Below are 23,120 nucleotides of genomic sequence, written 5' to 3'. Positions count from 1 at the left end.
CTCTCTCTCTCTCTCTCTCTCTCTCTCTCTCTCTCTCTCTCTCTCTCTCTCTCTCTCTCTCTCTCTCTCTCTCTCTCTCTCTCTCATGACTATCTTCCACCGTTTCTTCTTTTTTTTTTCTTTCTTGCAATCCTTTATTCATATCTTCTACCTTTCTCTCTCCTCTTATCTATTTATTCATCTTCCCTTATCCCTTTGTTTACTCCTCCATTCTGTATGCTTACCTTGCAATCTCTTTTCTTTTCCCTTCTCTTCATCTCTTTATTGTCTGTTATTCTATTTACTCTTTTTTTTTCTGTGCATTCATATGTGTGTCACCTTTTCGTCCCTCTTTTTCTCTCTCTCTTCCCTATTTCTCCCTCTTCCTCTCATTCCTTTCCCCTTCCCTCGCTGTTTATTTTACATATAAACCCCTCACACTTTTCTCTTTTGAATCTGGTTATCCTTCCCTTCCTTCCTCTTCCCTCCGTTCCTCTCACCCCCTTTTCCCTTCCTCTCCGCTCCTCTCCTCTCGTCTCCTCTCCTCCTCTCCCCTCCCCTTTCCTCCTCCCTTCCCCTCCTCTCTATAACAACGCACTTATCCCTTCCTCTCTCTCTCTCTCTCTCTCTCTCTCTCTCTCTCTCTCTCTCTCTCTCTCTCTCTCTCTCTCTCTCTCTCTCTCTCTCTCTCTCTCTCTCGCAATTTAATTTTCTCAGCCTCCTTTTCTCTTTTCTCTTTTCTTTTCCTTGCTCCTTCTCCTCTTTTCCTCCCTCTTTCCTCTTTGTTTCTTCTACCTTTCCTCCACTCCGTCCATCTCCCAGCCTTCCTTTCCTCTTCTCTTTCTTTTCTTTTCCTCCGATTTTTTCCACCTTTCTCCCCCTTCTTTTTTCCCTTTATTTCTTCATCTTTCTTCCCTTGCCCCTTCCTTTCACCTTCCTTCCTTTCTTCCCCTTTCTCTCTCATTTACCTCCTCAACTCTCTTACCTTTCCACTTGTCTTTCCATCTTCATTCCTACTTTCCCCTCCCCTTTCTTTATCATCCTTCATGGCTGAAACTTCTTCCTTCATTCAAAGTCCCTCTCCCTCCGTTCCCTTAATTTCTCTTCCTTTCCCTCCCGCCCTCTCTCGTCTCTCCCTGCCCTAATGTACTCCCTTAACCACTCCCTCTCCCTCCTCCTCTTCATCCCTCTCCCTCTCTCTCTACCTCCGAGTTCAATTATTCCTGTGTCTTACTCGACCCATGTTATCGATAGAAATTCTACAGATTCTACGTTTTCTGTGATTCAGTCGCCGGATTGGGAAGGAAATCCGTATTGATGGGAGGACGGGGCGTGGGCGGGAGGCGGGCGGGCGTGGAGGGCGTGTGGAGGCGTGGGAGGGGGCGGTGCTTGAGCTTAGTGCCTCTTGTTTGAGTTCAATTTTAGATGTTCTGGGTTCAGTTTTACGTTGCCATTACGGTCAGTAGTGATTGTGTTTCTCTCTCTCTCTCTCTCTCTCTCTCTCTCTCTCTCTCTCTCTCTCTCTCTCTCTCTCTCTCTCTCTCTCTCTCTCTCTCTCTCTCTCTCATTGTTTTCCTTCAGTATCATTCCTTCTCTCTCTCTCTCTTTATCCTCTTATCTCGTTATCGCTCTCATTTCGTTCTTTTACTTTTCTCTCATAACACACACGTTTCCTCTCTCTCTCTCTCTCTCTCTCTCTCTCTCTCTCTCTCTCTCTCTCTCTCTCTCTCTCTCTCTCTCTCTCTCTCTCTCTCTCTCTCTCTCTCTCTCTCTCTCTCTCTCTCTCTCTCTCTCTCTCTCTCTCTCTCTCTCTCTCTCTGGACAAAGACACAGGAGTCAGGAAATTTAATCGAGAGAGAGAGAGAGAGAGAGAGAGAGAGAGAGAGAGAGAGAGAGAGAGAGAGAGATGCCTGCTATGCAAAATGTGTTAAATCCTGACGAGATTATTTTCAGCCGTTAAAGAGGAATAGAAGTGGAGGGATAATGAAGAAGAGGAGGAGGAGGAAGAAGAAGAAGAAGAGGAGGAGGAGGAGGAGATGAAAGGTTGAGGGAGATTACTTTTCATACTTAGTAATCTCATATATAAAATGGGAAAAAAAAAGGTTGTTTTAATCTCTTTCACATCCCGTGGAAGGAAAGACAAGAGTGAAAGTGATAAGATGGAAGAGGGGATTACATGCTTTGTTTATAACGCGTGTGTTTTGTCTCCCTCTTCTTCTCCTTCTTCTTCTTCTTCTTCTTTCTTCTTCTTCTTCTTTTTCTTCTTCTTCTTCTTCTTTGTGTTCTGGTGGTGGTTGTTATTGGTGGTGGTAGCGGTTGTACTGGTGGTGGTGGTGGTGGTGGTATTCGTCATTCTCTTTGTTGTTGTTGTTGTTGTTGTTGTTGTTGTTCTTTTTCTTTTTCTTGTTCTTTTTGTTCTTTTCTTGTTCTTCTTCTTATTCCTCTTTCTCCCACTCTGGCATTTATACCCTTGCATTTCTTATTTCCTTCCGTCCTTATCATCGCTTTCCATTATCATTAAGAAGATTGCCAACATTTTTATAACGTATTTCAACAGTCAATTAGTGTTACAGCCGGTGTGTGTGTGTGTGTGTGTGTGTGTGTGTGTGTGTGTGTGTGTGTGTGTGTGTGTGTGTGTGTGTGTGTGTGTGTGTTCTCTCTCTCTCTCTCTCTCTCTCTCTCTCTCTCTCTCTCTCTCTCTCTCTCTCTCTCTCTCTCTCTCTCTCTCTCTCTCTCTCTCTCTCTCTCTCTCTCTCTCTCTCTCTCTCTCTCTCTCTCTCTCTCTCTCTCTCTCTCTCTCTCTCTCTCTCTCTCTCTCTCTCTCTCTTCTTTGTGCGTCTCCTCAGCTTGTTATTGTGAGTATCTGTCTATCTGTCTGTCCGTCTGTCTATCTGTTTGTCCGTCTGTCTGTCTATCTGTCTGTCTGTCTGCTCGTCTGTGTCTTAAATTCCCCTTTTGCTTCTTCCTTTCAAGTTGTAGTTAATATATTTCTCTCTCTCTCTCTCTCTCTCTCTCTCTCTCTCTCTCTCTCTCTCTCTCTCTCTCTCTCTCTCTCTCTCTCTCTCTCTCTCTCTCTCTCTCTCTCTCTCTCTTGTATCACATTTTAGAAAAGTCGATTCAGAGAGAGAGAGAGAGAGAGAGAGAGAGAGAGAGAGAGAGAGAGAGAGAGAGTCAGTCACTGGTCTCAAGCAAAACTTTTCTTCAAGAGGAAAACCTATTAAGTTCCAAAAGAGCTTTGAGTTCCAAGTTTACAGGAGGAAGAGGAGGAATAAAAAGGGAGGAAGGGGGAAAAAAAGGAGGAAAGATGAAAAGTACCAAAGGACAAAAAAAAACCGGAACAACGACAGCAGTAAACAGCAACTCATGATGAAAATAGAAAATAAAATAGGGGGAAAAAAAAAGAAAGAAAACTGTGTGTGGTTGAAAGAAAAAATAACAAGGAGGTGAAATGAACGAAAATTGGTAGAATGGCACCTAGTAGTCGTAGTAGAATAGTAGTAGTAGTAGTAGTAGTAGTAGTAGTAGTAGTAGCTGTTGTTGTTGTTGCTGTTGTTTTACTTTCTTTTTTTGGGAAAGGCATTATAAGAAGGCTTCTTTTCCTTTTTTTATTTCTGTCTTTTCCCCTTTAGCCACTCTCCCCAGTAGCAGAGGCAGCAACTGAACCACAGAACCAGGAAGAGCAGAACACATAACCAGTTACTGCAGCGTCAGGAGAACCACAGAACCAGTAATAGTGGCAGTAACAGCAACAGAACCACAGAAACAGTAACAAGAGCAGTAACACCAGCAGAACCTTAGAAGCCGTTGTAGTAGTAGTAGTAGTAGTAGCTGTAGTAGTAGCAGAAGTAGCACCAAGTAGCAGTAGCAGTAGCAGAAGCAATATCAGCAGTAGAACCAAACCGTAGCAGTAGTAGCAGTAGCAGCAGCAGTAGTAGCAGCATAGAAGCGGTAGCACCAGCACCAGCACTAGTACCAGTAGCAGTAGTCGTGAGTCAAAATTGCACTCGAGAAGGGGGACAGTTTGGAAAGTTTCTGGGCCAAGTTAGTGGGGAAGGAATGGTCTGTGGGGTGACTTCGTCCTCTCCTCCCCCGAGACACTCATTCGCTAGACATTTCGATCTCAAGAGTAAATGGGAATGATTTTTTTTTTCTTTCTCCATCCGTCTTCTTACTCCCTTTCCCCATCTTCATTTGGTCTCTTTCCAGTGTTCTTTGTTTCACTGATTTGTTTTGGTCTTTTTAGGGGAGAAAGATGGAAGGGTGAATGAAAGGGAAAGTGTGAATTTTTTCCATTTTTTTTTTTTTTTTTTTTTTTTTTTTTTTAGTTTTGTGTTTCATGTTTCGTAGTTATATGAAACTCTCTCTCTCTCTCTCTCTCTCTCTCTCTCTCTCTCTCTCTCTCTCTCTCTCTCTCTCTCTCTCTCTCTCTCTCTCTCTCTCTCTCTCTCTCTCTCTCTCTCTCTCTCTCTCTCTCTCTCTCTCTCTCTCTCTCTCTCTCTCTCTCTCTCTCTCTCTTCCGGCAAAATCTTTATCACTTCTTGGACTGACATGAAATCAAGATAATTTTTCCTTTCTCATATTTCTCTCCTCTCTCTTCTCTTCACTCCGTTTCTCGTCCTGTTTCCCTTCCTGCTCCTTCTCCCCTCGCCGCCCACTCCCAGCGCCCCTCGCCTCCGCAAACGTGTGCTCCTCAAACGTTTGCTCTGCCTATTAGTGCCGGCGACTTTGGCTGTGCAGAGGTTTTGGCGTTCTGTACGTGTCGTATCCTATGTTGTATTTTTTTTTTCCTTTTTTATCTTTATTGTTTTCTATATGCATTTTAAGTGAGATGGACATGAAAATTTCCGGAAAGCTCTCCTACTTTGCGTCTTATTCTCATCTATCCTTTTTCTCTCTTCTTTTCCTATATATATATTTGGTAAGATGGACATAAATCTTTATGGAGAAGTGTGTGCCCTGTGTGCTAAGCGTGATCGTCATTCACCTGCTTGCCGGACAGGTAAACTCCTGATGGTGTTTTACAGGGAGGCACTTCACACCCATCATGATAATCAGTCTTGATCTGGAATGCCAGGAAAGAGTTTCTAGCGTGGATGAATGTCCTCATTCCCGCGTCAGAGTGAATTTCGAAAAGATCAAGAGACTGAATCCCGATTGTTCCGTGAGGCTGAAAGTGAAGACGGACTAGGGAGCGACCCGCACGAAGGCTACTGACGCGAACTGCCTCATGGAATGCTTACAACTGGAACCAGGCGACAAGTTTCAGATGTTTGTTGCCTTGGATTTATTTTACCATCCTGTGAATTTTGGTGTGGAAATAAGAACAAATAAACCACAGAAACTCAAAGAGGAACGCCTTTCATCTTAGGCTGAGAAAGAATTCGAGAAGACTAAGACAAAATTAATGCAGTAACAAACAAAAGCACGAGGACAAGCGTCCAGGCACTTCTCTCATTTTGGATAATGTTTTTAGCTCTACTGTAAGGACAAAGAGCCTTTCTTTCTGTTTGTTTTTCGCCCTTGACCAGAGTCCCTCGTACATAAAGAAGAGGAATACTTGATGCGAAGTAGCCATGTGTGTGAGATATGGGGAACGAGAAGCTTGGACGTGACTGATGCTTTCGTAGAGGAAACAAGAGGATTCCCATCACTCCAATGAAAAATAATATATATATATATATATATATATATATATATATATATATATATATATATATATATATATATATATATATATATATATATATAATTACTAAACTCTACACTCCTCGGTTCGAATCCCTTCAAGGTATCTGACATCCACCCCACGCAGCTTTTCATCTCCTTACCACAGACTTGTATTTGCGGCGTGTGTGTGGCGCGCACGTGCTAATGTGCATCAATTGATGTAAATGTTTTGTTGTGTCTCCTGATGGTAGTTGTTCTCTTCCTCCATATCTTTTGTCATGTTTCTCTTGTTCTTGTTTGTGTGGCAAAGATCCTGTGTCGGAACAGTACATGCGTTCAGGTACATTCACACCTTCCATGTTCACGGTTACCTGTAACATTGAGTGGAGGGCAGAATGTGACTTTTTTTTTTCTTTTTTATGTACAGTAGTGATAGTACAGCGCGTAGAACAGTGATGTGGTACTTAGTCAGTCAATCTCAATGACGTGGTGGGAGGTATATTGAACACACTACTCAGGTAATGCATCCACACAGTGATACACGCATTTCTTTTTCTTTAACCATTTTTTATCTTATTTATTTATTTATTTGTTATTTGTTATCCTTATCATTTGTTATCCTTCTGTGGTCTTTTTCTCATGCTTTGTTATCATTTTGTGTCCATCTATTATCCTTTTGTTACCCTTTTTTTCCTTTGTTATACCTGTTATACTTTTGTTATCCTTGTTTTCTTTTGTTATGTTTTGTTATCCTTCATTATCCATTTGTTATCATTTTTGTAATCCATTTATCTTTATATCATTTGCTGTCCTTTGTTATCATTTCTTATCCATTTATCCATTTGCTCCTTTTTTAATGAAACTGTGCAAACAATGGACTGGATCAGTGTAAGATACAATTCACTACCTCCTATGTAATCTTCCTCTATTTTCCTACGCTATTTTCTTTTCTTTTCACTTTGTTTACACTTGTCCTTTCATCTATTTTTTTCTATTCAATTTCCCTTCTTTCTTCATTACTCTTACATCCTACTTCTTTTCTTTCTGATTGCCACTTCTTTCTTCTTTGTGTTTTCTTCTCATTTACTTCATTATAATTCACGTTACCCACATTTTGCATTTATTCATATTTTTCTTTCGTTCCCTCTTACTTTTCACCATTTCTTTATTTCACTTCCATTATCCCCTTTTGTTCCTCTCTCTCTCTCTCTCTCTCTCTCTCTCTCTCTCTCTCTCTCTCTCTCTCTCTCTCTCTCTCTCTCTCTCTCTCTCTCTCTCTCTCTCTCTCTCTCTCTCTCTCAACTCCTTCCATTTGTCTTATCTCTTATATTTTCTCCTCTCTCTTTCCTACGCCTTTCTCTGTATCTGTCTCCCTCTCTCTCTCTTTCTCTTTCTCTTTCTTCCATTTCCCTCTCCTCTCTCCATTCGCTCTTTCTCTCCTTTTCTCTTTCCCGCCTTATCTCCCTCCTCCATCTTCCCTCCCATTCCTGTCGATTCATTGCTCTTTTCTCTCTCTGTTCTTCTCTCTCTCTCTCTCTTAGTATTCTCTTTTATCTTTAATTCTTCTCTTCTTCCTTTCAATGTTTTGTTTGCTTTCTCTTTATCTTACGAGCGTATTACTTCTGATCTCTCTCTCTCTCTCTCTCTCTCTCTCTCTCTCTCTCTCTCTCTCTCTCTCTCTCTCTCTCTCTCTCTCTCTCTCTCTCTCTCATTTTTCTCCATTCATCTCTGAATTTCTTCTTCCTCGTTCATCTTCATTCCTCACTCACTCCTTTCCATCTCTTCTGCCCGCCCTTTATTTTTCATGCTCTCTCTCTCTCTCTCTCTCTCTCTCTCTCTCTCTCTCTCTCTCTCTCTCTCTCTCTCTCTCTCTCTCTCTCTCTCTCTCTCTCTCTCTCTCTCTCTCTCTCTCTCTCTCTCTCTCTAACAAGTGGTACGTGTCCTTAGTCCCTGGTAAGTGTTTGCTTAATCATGGGGGAGAGAGAGAGAGAGAGAGAGAGAGAGAGAGAGAGAGAGAGAGAGAGAGAGAGAGAGAGAGAGAGAGAGAGAGAGAAATTGATGGTGGGGTTTGCCTCTCTCTCTCTCTCTCTCTCTCTCTCTCTCTCTCTCTCTCTCTCTCTCTCTCTCTCTCTCTCTCTCTCTCTCTCTCTCTCTCCTTCCTTTAATCTAAAAAGGGTGTGAGAAATTTCCGAAAGTTTGGGCCTCGAAATGTCTTTTTAACATTCATCATGATACGAAGAGAGAGAGAGAGAGAGAGAGAGAGAGAGAGAGAGAGAGAGAGAGAGAGAGAGAGAGAACATTCATCACCTAACCAATTTTGTAACTTCTCTTTTACTTCTCTATTCATATCTTCCAATTTCAGCACAGCCTCCTCCTCCTCCTCCTCCTCCTTTGCCGTAGCTCTCCAGACTCGCCTCTCAAGTTCCCTTTCCATTAACACTTCTGTCTGGATGTACGACAACGTTTCCAGGAGTGTGTGACAACACCCAACAAAGACTGCTTCCCTACCAGACGCACGACACACACACACACACACACACACACACACACACACACACACACACACCTCCCTCTGGTATAATCATCAAAGGAATGACTCGAGACTGTGCTTCGAAGCTTTTTCTCATTTTCTTTGAACCCTCATATCGAAACGACGTGAATCCAAGACACGCCATTTTTTTTTCCTTTATTACTACCTCCCTTCCCTCGTGTTAGTTCTTCTTTTGTGTTCCTTTGTGACTCCATTTCTCGCGAAGCTTCACGCAGTGTTAAATGAACCGAGAGAACCGTCCGAAGCACTAATTCGACTCATGAAACACCGTAATGACACTCTGTGAAGCTTAATGTGATGCCAAATGAAGCCTATGAAGCACATTATGAGAGTTTTGCGTGGGTCTTTGCTTGTGTGTGTGTGTGTGTGTGTGTGTGTGTAAATGGTTAGTCACGTATAAAGGATGTGAATATTTCCTCTTCTTCCTTCTCCTCCTCCTCCTCCCTTTTATCTATTTATTTATGTATATTTATATATATTTACTTTTTTTACCTTGTGTATTTATTTATTTTTTTTTTCATTCAGGATAATGTTGCATGATTTGTTGTTTTGTGTTCATTATCAATTATTATGTATTAGAATTTTTTTCATTGCTACTACTACTACTACTACTGCTACTACTACTACTACTACTACTACTACTGATAATAATAATAATAATAATAATAATAATAATAATAATAACAATAATGATAATAATAATAATAAAGAAGAAGAAGAAGAAGAAAGAAGAAAAAGAAGAAAAGAATAGTAATAACCATAATGATAATAATAAAAATAATAATAATAATAATAGTAATAATAATAATACTATTTATAAAAGTCATTGAATGAAATACGCGCTTCATTGAGGACAACAGATACGCAACAGGTTATGCAAAGCCATTCATTCTTTCCTCCTCCGCGGCCTCCTACTTCTTCTCTTGCTCTTCCTCGTCCTCATTCTACTCCTCTTCCTTCTCCTCTTCTACTCCTCTTCCTCCTCCTCCTCTTGCTCTTTCTTGTCCTCATTCTACTCCTCTTCCTTCTCTTTTTCTCCCCTTCCTCCTCCTCTTCCTCCTCCTCTTGCTCTTCGTCATCATCTTCCTCTTCCTCTTTCTCCTTCAATTCATATTTTATTCTTTTTTTTTCACCTTTTACCCACAAATCACTGACCTTCCTTTAGCCTCATTTAATCCTGGCACCGTGACCCTTCACCCGCCACACCTCCCGACGGCACGATCACTTCACGGCATCGCATGTCAACAAAGAGACGCCGACCTGCCAGACGTGCTAGATTTTATTTGTTATATATATATATATATATATATATATATATATATATATATATATATATATATATATATATATATATATATATATATATATATATATATATATATATATATATATATTATTGATGCTGACTGTTAGGTTTTTATTTTGAGTGAAAGTAGGTGAACGATATTTATAGAGAAGGCCGGCTGTATTAGAGAGAGAGAGAGAGAGAGAGAGAGAGAGAGAGAGAGAGAGAGAGAGAGAGAGAGAGAGAGAGAGAGAGATGGATGGAGGGACAGGTTGGCACTTCCCGGATTTATTGTGCCATTAACCTCTAACCCTCCTCCTCCTCCTCCTCCTCCTCCTCCTCCTCCTCCTCCTCCTCCTCCTCCTCCTCCTCCTCCTCCAAATGTTTTTCCTTCAGTTTCCTCAAGTAATCTTTCATCTTTCTCTTTATATTCATTTACATCTTTACATTTTCCACCTCTCCTCCTCCTCCCCTTTCTTTATCCCTTTCATCTCTTAAGTCTCTTTTTCTTTCCACTTTTCTCTCTTTTTTTCTCTCACCTCTCACTTTAGTCTTCTTTTTTATCTGCTTTTTCATCTCTCTCATTCTCTCTCTTTTGCATAATTTTCCATGTATCCATTTTTCTGAATCTCTCTCTCTCTCTCTCTCTCTCTCTCTCTCTCTCTCTCTCTCTCTCTCTCTCTCTCTCTCTCTCTCTCTCTCTCTCTCTCTCTCTCTCTCTCTCTCTCAAAATTTACATATTTTTATCCTCCCTTCTTTTCTATTCTTCCCCTCTTTTTCATTTTTCTTTTCTCTTTCTCTCTCCATTCCCAAAATTTCCATGTCGCTTCCTCCTCTCCTGTTCTCTCTTCTCCTTCGCCTTTATCTTTAATCTCCTCCTCCTCCTCCTCCTCCTCCTCCTCCTCTTCTCCTTTTCCTCCTTCTCCTCCCCCTCCTCCTCCTCCTGCATCCCTCCCTTCTGTAATCCTTGGGTCCTGCTCTATCCTCCACCTCCTCCTCCTCCTCCTCCTCCTCCTCCTCCTCCTCCTCCTCCTCCTCCTCCTCCTCCTCCTCTTCAACCTACTATATCTTCCCTCCACCCCAAATTTCCTCCTCTTCCTCTTCATCCTCTTCCATCTTTCTCCCTCTTCCACATTCTTCCTCCTCCTCCTCCTCCTCCTCCTCCTCCTCCTCCTCCTCCTCCTCCTCCTCCTCCTCCTCCTCCTCCTCCTCCTCCTCATGCACTTCATATCCTTCCTCTTTCAAGAACATGCTCTCCTCTTCCTCATCTTCCCCCCTCTATCTGTCTTATACCACCGTTCCTCCTCCTCCTCCTCCTCCTCCTCCTCCTCCTCCTCCTCCTCCTCCTCCTCCTCCTCCTCCTCTTCCTCCTCCTCCTCCTCCTCCTCCTCACCCTTTTCTGTCTCTTCTCTTACTTAATCATCTTCATTCTCTTCTTCCTCTTTATTTCCTGCGTTCCTTAAGCCTCCTCTTCCTCCTCCTCCTCATCCTATTTGCCCCCACACTCCTCTCCCTCTCCCTCCTCCTCCTCCCCTCCCCCCTTCTCCTCCTTGTTCTGTCCTGCATGTGTTAATTAGCAAAGAAAATACCCCGATCATGAGGTCATTATATCCCAGAGCAATACATTAAGCGGGTCATCGAGCGGTAATGGCCTGCGATGATGGAGTCTGCTGCAGGTCACACGGGTCAAAGGTCAGAGGTCATGCGGGATGGGTCGGCTTCCTTGGTGTGAGGAATTTTGTGTACTGTAGTTTCTCTTTCTTTCCTGGATTTTTTTCTCGTTCTTTTTTTTTTTTTTTACGTCTTTTTTTTATGTAGAGGGAAGGTAAAATGTTTTTCGTTTTTCAGTTGAATAAGAAAGGACGTTTTTTTTTTTTTATTTCTATTTACGTTATGGGAAGGATTTTAAACGTAATTTTTTTATCTTATTTATTTATTTATTTATTTTTTATTTATTTTTTTTTCTGCTGGATTGGTGCTAAAAGAAAGTGTTTGTGTAAAGTATTGGTGAGAGATTTAAAGGTGAATGCATATATGTATGTATGTATGTATGTATGTCGGAAAGGAAAAATAATACGAGAAAACATCTGATAATCTGTATAACTTTTATGAGTTGGGAGACGAATATTAATATTAGAGAAACTAACTTTTTGTTGTAAATATTTAAAAGATGAAAAGTGGAGAAAAGAATAAAACGTAATAATGATGCCATAATAATCGACTTTTTGAGTATGTATTGGAAAGAAAAATTGTGCTGATATTTGCTCACGTATTTCTTATTAACGTGAAAAGTTGCGTTACGTTACAAATAGAGGAGAGGAAGAGATAAAAATATAGTAGTAATACTGGAATAATTAACTTTTTGATATATATTGGTGAGAAAAAAAAATATTCGCTAACGCATTTCTTATTAACGTAAAAATTAATGGAAGATTCCAAGTTCGTGGCATTTTTAATTCATTGATAATCTCACAGGGCAGTCAGCCTTTTAAGAGCCATTAGTGCGCCAGTGTTATCAGGAAGGAGTGGAAATGGAGAGTAAATTAGTTTTGGTGAGGAGAATGTACGAGCATCATTGGTGTTTTACCTTTGCTTAGATTACGTATTGCCCATGTCTCATGTTACTGACCTGACCTGACCTACTCACCTAAGTACACCTAACCTTACCTTAGCTCACCTTATCTTGGCTTCTCTTAGCTTACCTTACTGCAGCATTCCTCCCTGCCTACCTCGCCATCTCTCTACCTACCTGCCTACGCTAACTAAACCAACATACCAACCTAACTTCACGAAACTTGGCCTGCCCCGCCTTGCCCTGCCTTGCCCTGCCTTGCCCTGCCCTGCCCAACCTTACGAAAGTTTACCATAATTTGCCTGACATTACTTTACCTTGTCCGGTCTTACAAAAGTTTATCTTACTTTATCTTACCTTAAAAAAGTTTATCTTACCTTGCCTTCCATTATCTTCCCTTACCTCACAGTACCTTACCGTACCTTACAATACCTTAACTTATTTTACCTTATCTCGTCATACCTTACCTTACCTTACCTTACCTTATCTTATCTTATCTTATCTTATCTTAACCTACCTTACCTGCCTTCCTATCTACCTACCTGCTGAACTACCTACATACCTATCTACCTACATACCTACCTACTTGCCTGTTTAGCTTACCTTACTGTAGCATGCCTCCTTGCCTACCTCGCTGTCTATCTACCTACCTGCCTAAGCTAACTAAACCATGCATACATACCAACCTAACTTCTCGAAACTTGACCAAATTTTATACAATCTACCCTAATTAACCTAATCTTACCTATTAACATAAGCAAAATTAAAATATAACATTAATACAGAACTGGTATATAAAGCACATCACTTTTTATCCTTACTTTGTTGTGTTACCAGGTGAGACTCATTAGAAGCACAGGTATATCCCTTTAAATCATTCACCTACAGCGGGAGTCGAACCCAGGTGCAGAAGAGGGAGGTTTAGAGTAGAATGCAGAACCGTTTTGCCAATCATCTCACCTGTGCTGCGCGGCGGGGGTTGCGTGTGGCGGCAGAGGTAAACTGTGCGCAAGTTTGAGTGTGTGTTGAGGTGTTGCTTATGCTCCTCCGTGAAGACGAAAGCAGCGGTGTGTGAGTGTGTTGCGTTGTGTTGTTATTGTTGCTTGTTGGTACTGGTGGTGATGGTGGTGGTGGTGGTTATAGTGGCAGTGGTAGTATTGGAAGTGACTTGTCGTTGCTGATGTTGTTACTGTTGTTGTTGTCCTCTTCCTTCCCCGTTCTCTCCCTCCCTCTTCCCCTTCCTCACTCTCGTCCACCTCTCTCTCTCTCTCTCTCTCTCTCTCTCTCTCTCTCTCTCTCTCTCTCTCTCTCTCTCTCTCTCTCTCTCTCTCTCTCTCTCTCTCTCTCTCTCTCTCCCGTTCCTCCCGCTAGCCAAAGTTCGGGTTGAGAGCTAAAGTGGGATGGAAGGGAGGGAATGGAGGGAGGGAGAGTAGGGAAAGGAAACTTGTTGTGTGTTGCCTCTTCGTAATGTTTGCTGAAGTGGTTGCAACTGTGGACTTAGCAATGTGTGTGTGTGTGTGTGTGTGTGTGTGTGTGTGTGTGTGTGTGTGTGTGTGTGTGTGTGTGTGTGTGTGTGTGTGTGTGTGTATGAGAGAGAGAGAGAGAGAGAGAGAGAGAGAGAGAGAGAGAGAGAGAGAGACGGGGGATGAGGTCAGTCTCTCTCTCTCTCTCTCTCTCTCTCTCTCTCTCTCTCTCTCTCTCTCTCTCTCTCTCTCTCTCTCTCTCTCTCTCTCTCTCTCTCTCTCTCTCTCTAGCCACTAGCAGCAACGGCAGTACATCTCATATTATCGTGTCCGTGTGTGTGTGTGTGTGTGTGTGTGTGTGTGTGTGATGGGTAAGGGAGTGAGTGAGTGAGTGTGAGTGGGCGGACGTGCGTGCGCTTACGTACTTACAGAATGACAAGTTAATGTAATTGTTTAGTTTATCCTCCGCCATTGATTAAAAAAAAAAGATAATCAGTTTTTTATGAATATTTTTCTTGGTAATTTTGACACAGAAAATCATGAATAATAAGCTTGAGGGAGGGAGGAAAAAAAGGCAGGAAATATTACACTTCAAAACCAGACAGATCATTCTTTTGTGTTGTAACGTGATGATCCCCAGTACATTTTTCCCTTCATTTTTGTACTATCTCCTTTGACACTACCAATTACCACTTCTGTCTCATTACTACCTGTTAATCACCTAATTTTCTTTCGACGCTTCATTACAGTGTGTTAATCTTATGTTTATTTATTTTTTTCCACTTGTTTCCCTTTTGACAATACGCTGATGTCCACTCGTCCCGGTGATAATTCATTAATCTTCACTTTTTGCCTCATTTCGTGTTTAATTGCCCTCTCCTTCATTACACAGGGCGTTAATTACATTCCTCTTTCATTACTGCGTGTTCATCTGCGTTTTCTTTTCCTCCTTTGGCAATGTATGACTTCAATTTCTATTCTCTAGTTTTTTTTTTCTTTTTTTCCTTCCCTTTCTCCCATTTTCACTTTTCATTTTTTTTTTTAATATTTCACTTTCTCCTTTAGCAATATATGACTTCAGTTTCTATTCCCTTCTATTTTTCCCTCTTTTTTTTCCTGTTTTACTTATTTTTCTGTCTTTCCTGTTGTATACTCGTACCTACTTCATCTACCCCACTTTTTCTTTATCTCTTTCTTCTCCCTAATTTTCCTGTGCTTTTTTTCGCTGTTTTTTTTTTCAGTTTTCCTCTCCTCACCTGTTTACTTATTTTCCCTTTTCCTTTCTTTTTCTTTCTCTATTTTATCTTCTCTCTTTCTATACTTTTTTCTTTTCCTTTTTCCTCTTCGTTTTTTTTTTCAGTTTTCCTCGCCCTTTTTTGTCACTAGCGCCAGTTTCCTTATTTTCCTTTTTTTTTCTTTTTTTTCTTTCAGTATTTTATGTAACCTTTTTTTTCTGTATCATCTTCCAATTTTCCTCTTCCTTTATTTCCTTTGTTTTCCTCAGTTTTCCTCTCCTCTTTTTAACACCAGCACCAGTTTCCCCTTCGCTCCCCTCAGACGAACACTGTGTCTTTTCCCCTCTTTGATAATGTATGTTTCACCTTTCTTCCTCTCTTTTTTTTTTCTTCTTTTTTGTAAGTGTTATTATCTTCACTTTTTCATTTCTTTTTTCTTCTCTTTCCACGTTTTTTTTTAATATGTTATCGACTTTCCATTTTCCTTCTTTTAATTTCTCCTCTTCCACTTTTTTTTTTTTTTTTCTCCTTTACATGTTATTGACTTTCTATTTCATTTTGTTGCCCCTTTTTAAAAACACTACTCATGTTTTCCCTTGTCCCCTTCACGTGTTATCTCACATTTATTTTCCCTGTTATATCCCCTCTGCTACTGATATTTTCATTTTTTCCCATGCTCTTCCCTTTTTTCCATCCCTTCTGTTATTAATATTTTCACTTTTCTTTGTTTCTTCCCTTTTATCCCCTCTGCCCGTTACTGATATTTTCCCATTTCTTTTCATAACTGACTTTTTCCTCCTTTATTTTACTGATATTTTAATTTTTCTTTGTGTTACTGACTTTTCCCCTTTTAACCCTTCTTTTTTCTGCCACAGGCCCTCCATCGCTGCCTACAGATGGACACCCGGCCCTCGCCACGCCCCAGCAGAACCTCACAGTGCCTGCTGGGAGGGTGGCCAAGCTTACCTGCGTTGTAGAAGACCTTGGGATGTACAAGGTGAGTGATGGGGAAGCTCGGAGGAATGTTGGTGGTGGTGATAGGAGGAGGAGGAGGAGGAGGAGGAGGAGGAGGAGGAGGAGGAGGAGGAGGAGGGATAGTAGTGTTCGTAGTCTTAGTAGTAACACTCAACTGTCCCCCTCTTCTACACTGAACATCCTCGGTCTGTCCTTTACTTATAATCTGAACTGGAAACTTCACATCTCATCTCTAGCTAAAACAGCTTCTATGAAGTTAGGTGTTCTGAGACGTCTCCGCCAGTTTTTCTCACCCCCCAGCTGCTAACTCTGTACAAGGGCCTTTTCCGTCCATGTATGGAGTATGCTTCACATGTCTGGGGGTTCCACTCATACTGCTGTTCTAGACAGGGTGGAATCAAAAGCTTTTCGTCTCATCAACTCCTCTCCTCTAACTGACTGTCTTCAGCCTCTCTCTCACCGCCGCAATGTTGCATCTCTAGCTGTCTTCTACCGCTATTTTCATGCTAACTGCTCTTCTGATCTTGCTAACTGCATGCCTCCCCTCCTTCCGCGGCCTCGCTGCACAAGACTTTCTTCTTTCTCTCACTCCTATTCTGTCCACCTCTCTAACGCAAGAGTTAACCAGTATTCTCAATCATTCATCCCTTTCTCTGGTAAACTCTGGAACTCCTTGCCTGCTTCTGTATTTCCACCTTCCTATGACTTGAATTCCTTCAAGAGGGAGGTTTCAAGACACTTATCCACCAATTTTTGACCACTGCTTTGACCCTTTTAGGGACTGGCATTTCAGTGGGCATTTTTTTTTTTTATTAGATTTTTGTTGCCCTTGGCCAGTATCCTTCCTACATAAAAAAAAAAAAAAAAAAAACAGTGAATGCCTAGTAGTGGTAGAAGTAGTGGTAGTAGCAGTAGTAGTAGTAGTAGTAGTAGTAGTAGTAGTAGCAGTAACATCAGCCTAGTGGTGGTGATAGTAGTAGTAGTAGTAGTAGTAGTAGTAGTAGTAATAGTAGCAGTAGTAGCATCAGCCTAGTAGTGGTGGTAGTAATAGTATTAGTAGTAGTGCTGATAGTATTGATGAGTTTTAATGTCCAGAGTTGTGGTAGAAGTATATTTGTGGTGTTGAGGTGTAGCGGTGATTGTGGTAATACAAGACCGTGTCACTGTGGTGGTGATGGCGTGTGGTGTACGTGTTAAAGAGGCGGCAGTGGTGAGACTGAAGGAGAGATTAAAAGTTCTGCTCGGGCTGCGTGTGACGGACGGGCAGCTGAAAAAATGAGGGAATTGTGTGACAGATAGCAGTGACAAATGATAAAAAGAATAAGTAACATAGAAATAGCAAAATTAACAGGGAAAAGTAACATGAGATAATTACACTTTATGTTAACGCAAAGAAGAGCAACATGATGATAGGTGTGGAAGATAGATTAGGCTAACAGGTGATGGTGATAGAAGAGAGTCACAGAAAAGACTAAGAGATGAAAGTGACAGGAGATACATAAGATGGCAGGTGATGGTAACAAGTAAGAGTAACAGGTAACAGTGACAGGTAACGATGAAAAATAAGAGTGGCAGTTGAAGATGACAGGGATAGTGAAAGATAGAGTAGTCAGTAAACACGAAAGATATTATAAATGAATAAGACAAACAGATAAGATGAACAGGTAGGGGTGACAGGTAAGGGTGACATTTAAAGGGGGCACAGTATGCTATCCCACACACACCTGCCTAAGCCCAACACGTGTGAAGCCTCAGGTGTGTGGACGCTTCCCTTCCACACCTGCGTTAATTATTCACCACGTTTGCCTGTCAAATAGCCCAGACGGGATCTAGAGCGCCCTAAGCCGTAGACCACTCACTCACATTTTACCCTTCCGCTAACCTACCCTCTTTTCTCCATTTTTTTTTTTTTTAATGCATACTTTTGTACCGTTTTTCCCATTCCCTCAGTGGGTCATATTAAAGGTGAGAGTTTTTTTTTCTTGTTTTTATCTCTCTTTATCGGTGGGTATTTAAATATTTAAGGTTTATATGGTACTTTTTTTTCGTTTTTTTTTTTTTCCTTCCTTATATATCATGTTTATTTTATTTTGTGAGTTTTTTTCGTTTTTTTTTTTTTCAGGATGCTCTTCAGGTATTTTTCACCTGCGTACGTTTCCAGTTATCTTATTTTTTTTTATATATTGTTCTTTTTTTCATCACTTTTTACTCTGTTCCTTTGTACGAGTTAGTTCTTTTTCTTTCTCTACATTTTATTTTTCATACGTGTTTCATCTTATAGACTCTCTCTCTCTCTCTCTCTCTCTCTCTCTCTCTCTCTCTCTCTCTCTCTCTCTCTCTCTCTCTCTCTCTCTCTCTCTCTCTCTCTCTCTCTCTCTCTACCTATCACACTATATCACATCTTTAACTTGCCTCCTTAAAACTTCTTATTTACTGTGATCTCCCTTCCTCCCTTCCTTCCTTCCTTCCTTCCTTCCTTCCTTCCTTCCTTCCTTCCTTCCTTCCTTCCTTCCTTCCTTCCTTCCTTTTCTCCTTCAATAACCTCAATTCTACTCCACCAAATTTTTAATCATGATCACCTATATTATCCATAAGGAACTTTTATTTAACTTTAACCAAGCTTTGTTTTGAAATTCGGTAAAGCAAGGCCGTAGAGTGTCAGACCATTTTTTTTTTTTTAACGTTTAGAACTTAAGAACATAGAACATAAAACTATAAGGAAAGCTGCAGGGAGCCACCAGACCTACACGTGGCAATCCCTGTATAAAACCTGCCTACCTATTTCCCTTACCTTCCCCATCCATAAATTTGTGTAATCTATTATTAAAGCTCCCTAATGACGTGGAGCTGAAAACCTGATTACTGAATCTATTCCATTCATCCACCATTCTGTTTGATAACCTATTTCTTCCCATCTCTTTTTGAAATCTAACTTTTGTGACCTTGAACTCATTATCTTTTATTTTTTCCTGGTTCCTGACCGTGAAGAATTTGCTTACATCACTCTCGTTATATTCCTTGTATCACTTAAAGCCCTCAGTCAGATCCTCTCTTAACTCTTTCACCGCGTCAAAGGTGTAGCAATTAACATAGAAGCAGTGCATGGAGTTTTTGTAAGCATGTACAAGAAAGAAGGGCATAAACATGAATAGATTTTGCAATTTCTAGCCAGTACAATGTTTGCAGGTAATTGTAGGAGTGGTTAGTGATCAAGGAAAGATGAGTCAAATAGCAGTGAAAGGGTTGATCTACGCCTCTATAAAAAATGTAAATTCAAAGAAGTACCTCTCTCTCTCTCTCTCTCTCTCTCTCTCTCTCTCTCTCTCTCTCTCTCTCTCTCTCTCTCTCTCTCTCTCTCTCTCTCTCTCTCTCTCTCTTGCAGGTGGCTTGGACGCACTACGGGGAGTCAGGGCGCGCCGTGCTGACGGTGGACACGAACGTCATCACCAAGAACGACCGCGTGTCTCTGGTGAAGGAGAGCGGCGGCTCCTCCTGGTCCCTGGTGATCCGCAACGTGTCCACCTCAGATGCCGGGGAGTACATGTGCCAAGTGAGCACCGTACCGCCCGAGAGACTGTACCTGCATCTCTCCATCGTGGGTAAGAAGTGGTTGTGCTCTGCTATTGATGGGGAGAAAGTGTTTGTATTAGATTACATATCAAAGACTCAGCCTGCATCTCTCCATAATACTGTATTAGTGATAAGGGAGGTGAATTTCATTCGATTACATATCAAAGACTGTAGTGCATCTTTCCGTCGTGGGATGGAAGTGGCGGTGTTGGTGATGGAGAAGGGGGATTACATTGGATTACACATGAAAGACTACCTGCACCTGTCAGTCATGTGCTGTGGTGCTGGTGGTGGAGGGAAAGATGGATTACATGAATATACGAAGGGAATATAGGACTGAATAGGAGACCGCACTCTGGATATCAGACAGGAGGGTGTGCAGCATACTGTAGAAAGTAGTGGATTACATGTGTGTACCCTCAGGACGACGCTAACGTGGTATAAGCCTGAGTGATGAAAACGCAAAACAGTAGACACATTCTGCATTTCGCTAAAGTGTTAAGCTCCAGGTAAAGGCAAAGGTTTCCCATGTAACACTCCTACCATCTCTCTCTCTCTCTCTCTCTCTCTCTCTCTCTCTCTCTCTCTCTCTCTCTCTCTCTCTCTCTCTCTCTCTCTCTCTCTCTCTCTCTCTCTCTCTCTCTCTCTCTCTCTCTCTCTCTCGCTTCTTTCTCCACTCCCCGCTCCCAATGTTTCCCTGTTCTCTCCCCACCATATGACCTCAGTTTTCCCTCCCTTCCTCCCTCCTCCAGTGGTGACGAGAGAGAGAGAGAGAGAGAGAGAGAGAGAGAGAGAGAGAGAGAGAGAGAGAGAGAGAGAGAGAGAAACTAGTTCTTAATTCATATGATCCTGCCTACTGAGAGAGAGAGAGAGAGAGAGAGAGAGAGAGAGAGAGAGAGAGAGAGAGAGAGAGAGAGAGAGAGAGAGAGAGAGTTGCGTAGAAAAACAGGCCACAACAGACCTTGCTTTCCTCACGAGGTGACCCGACCTAGGACTACTAAGGTGATAGTAGAAGAAAAGGACAGGAAAGCAGAAGGCTTTCTCCCCGCCCTCCACTCCCTCCGGCATAAGCCGTATAGGGAAATGGGGCGAAAAAAATACCTTACGGGGTTAGAGAAGGAAAAACCCGAAGAAAATTCTATATGAAAAAAATAGATGAAATGAGAGGCCCCATTTCCTGGAGGCAAGGAAGTTAATCACTAACAAACAAACGCTGTTAGCCGCGGATTGCAGACAAAATGTTTGTCAGGACGGCGTTTAAAAGTGTGTACGGTGTTGCAGTCCATCACGCCTCGAGGAAGCCCATTCTGTAGATTTACTACTCGGTGTTTTTTTTTTTTTTTTTTTTTTCATGAGAGTTGAAGGATTTCCCAACAATTTTGCAACCGTTTCTTCGCGTGTAATCTGAAGAATCTATCGTGAATTATTTAATACTGCAATTCATGTTATCAATGCCTTTGATGATTTTAAACACCTGTATTAAGTCGCCTCTTAGACTTCTTTGCGTTAATGGGAATAGATTTAAATCTTTAATACGCTCTTCGTGCGATTTGTTTCTTAGGCTTGGTATCATTTCTGTTTTTCTACGCTGAACTCGTTCTAATTTATCAATGTTTTTTTTTCTGATAACAGGGGCACCATGCTTGAACGCAATATTCCAAAAGGGGACGGACTAAGGAGTTACACAAAGTGAGGATTGTATCGTTAGATTTATATCCAAAAGATCTGCCAGTTAAGCCAATTATTTTATTCGCTTTTTTTACGACTTCTGAACATTGTCGGCTAGGTTTTGTTATTTCTAAATCAATTTCGGTGTCTTCACTTTTAAGTTTGGTACCATTTAAGATATACTTCGCTTTCTCGTTTCTATACCTTATGTGAAGCACTTTGTACTTAACTGCATTAAAACTGATTTGCCAAGTTGGTTTGCATCAACTCTGACAACTTGTGTAGATTTTTCTGCATTTCTATTACTTTTTCGTTAGAGGCTACGTTTGCTGTCATCAGCAAACTTCGATATTAAAATGGTAACACTCTCATCTATGTCGCTTTATAAACAAGGAAGAGAACAGGTCCTAAAACTGATCCCTGTGGAACCCCTCTGGTTACGTTAGCTCACTTGGCTGCTTTTCCATTTATAACTACTCTTTTTTTACGGTTGTTTAGCCAGTTTTCTACTCATCTCAGCACGTCGCCTTTGATACCGTGTAATTTTAGTTTAATCAGTAAACGTTTGTGGGGGACTTTGTCGAAGGCCTTTTGAAAATTAAGATATGTTATATCTACTGCTTTACTCTCGTCATACTGGTTCAGAATGTCATAGAAGAAATCTAAGAGGTTCGTCAAACAAGAGCGTTTATTGCGGATGCCGTGTTGAGTATTTTAAACTAAATTGTTTTCCTCTAAGTGATTAACGAGTTTATCTCTTATTAGTGTTTCAAGCATTTTGCATACGCTTGAAGTTAAGCTAATTGGCCAGTAATTCCATGGTAAAGATCTACTAAAATCTACTAAAAATCGGAGTTAAGTTAGCAAGCTTCCACTCATCAGCCATTGTACCGGACATGCAGGGGTTTATTAAACAATACGCTCAGTGGTTTAACTAATTCGGATTTCGCTTCAAGATGCCGGGTGGGATCGTGTCAGGCGCGGGTGACTTGCTTACTTTAAGAGTATCGATGCATTTTGACTCGTCTCTTTCTTTTATATTGATGCTGCTTACGACGTCGTTGTTATTAATCTGGACCGCTGGCGCCGCATGGATGTCACTGAGCTCTTCTGCTGTAAATACTCAGGCAAAGAAAGTGTTTAGAATGTTACTAATTTATTCCTCGTCGTTGGTGTAATCTCCATTTTCGTCAGTTATGGGCCCAGTAATTGAAGTAATCACTCTCTTCTGCCTGATAAAGCTGTAAGATTCCTTCGAGTTCGGTTTATTCTGGTTCGCAACATGTAACTCGGTGGACCTTTTGCTGTGTTTGAGAGAGAGAGAGAGAGAGAGAGAGAGAGAGAGAGAGAGAGAGAGAGAGAGAGAGAGAGAGAGAGAGAGAGAGAGAGAGAGAGAGAGAGAGATTTACCTGAGGGTTAACATCTCTGTACTGTCAAAATAGTTCATTTTCATTTTTTTTTTCACTAACTTTTTATACTACGTTATAGTTTCCTGATAGTACGTAGCAGGTGAATTACAAATTGTTACACAGAGTTAAATAGGTATCGCATAGGAAGAGATGAATTACAAATTATTATACTCGAATAAGATAATGCAGAGGCTGAATCACAAAGAAATATATAACGAAAGTTAATTACAATGTATTACATAAGATTAAACAGCAACCGGATTGCTAGGGATTATATAAGATTATGTAGAGATGAAATGCATGGGACTGTATTACAGAAAAAAAAGATGTATTATATATATATATATATATATATATATATATATATATATATATATATATATATATATATATATATATATATATATATATATATATATATATATATATATATATATATATATATATATATATATATATATATATATAGCATTTCACTAGGAGAAAGTGGATTATATAACTTACATACAATTATATGAGATGGTATAGAAGTATATATAGATGACATTAAATAGATGAATTACACCTTTGGAAGAGTACACTGTAGAATGCATGGACAGATAAAGATTACAGAGTCACAAAGTGAAAGTTGTGTTGTGACGTGGGTCCTGGTGGTGCGGAGGAACACAGACGAGCAGACATGACCAGATCTGATGACTAATGAGGCGTTCAGTAAACTGTAAAGATATACACAAATCTAATCGAAA

At 40.9% G+C, this 23,120-nt stretch overlaps 1 protein-coding gene across 5 annotated transcripts in view; it reads left to right on the top strand.

The window, feature by feature from the left end:
- LOC135109641 (cell adhesion molecule 1-like) overlaps nt 1-23,120 on the top strand; it is a 395,699-nt gene that overhangs the window by 266,529 nt on the left and 106,050 nt on the right. For all 5 annotated transcript variants that reach the window (XR_010272833.1, XM_064021121.1, XM_064021122.1 and 2 more), the window contains 2 exons: nt 15,628-15,749; nt 19,110-19,326. Coding sequence is in view for 4 of the 5 variants with exons in the window: in XM_064021121.1 (XP_063877191.1) it covers nt 15,628-15,749; nt 19,110-19,326 (339 nt within the window). In the remaining variant the exon portion in view is untranslated. The remainder of the gene's footprint in view (nt 1-15,627; nt 15,750-19,109; nt 19,327-23,120) is intronic.

This window comes from Scylla paramamosain, chromosome 19 (assembly GCF_035594125.1).
Source record: "Scylla paramamosain isolate STU-SP2022 chromosome 19, ASM3559412v1, whole genome shotgun sequence".
Lineage (NCBI taxonomy): Eukaryota > Metazoa > Arthropoda > Malacostraca > Decapoda > Portunidae > Scylla > Scylla paramamosain.
Note: the sequence above shows the minus strand (reverse complement) of the source record. Positions and strands in the feature narration are given on the sequence as shown.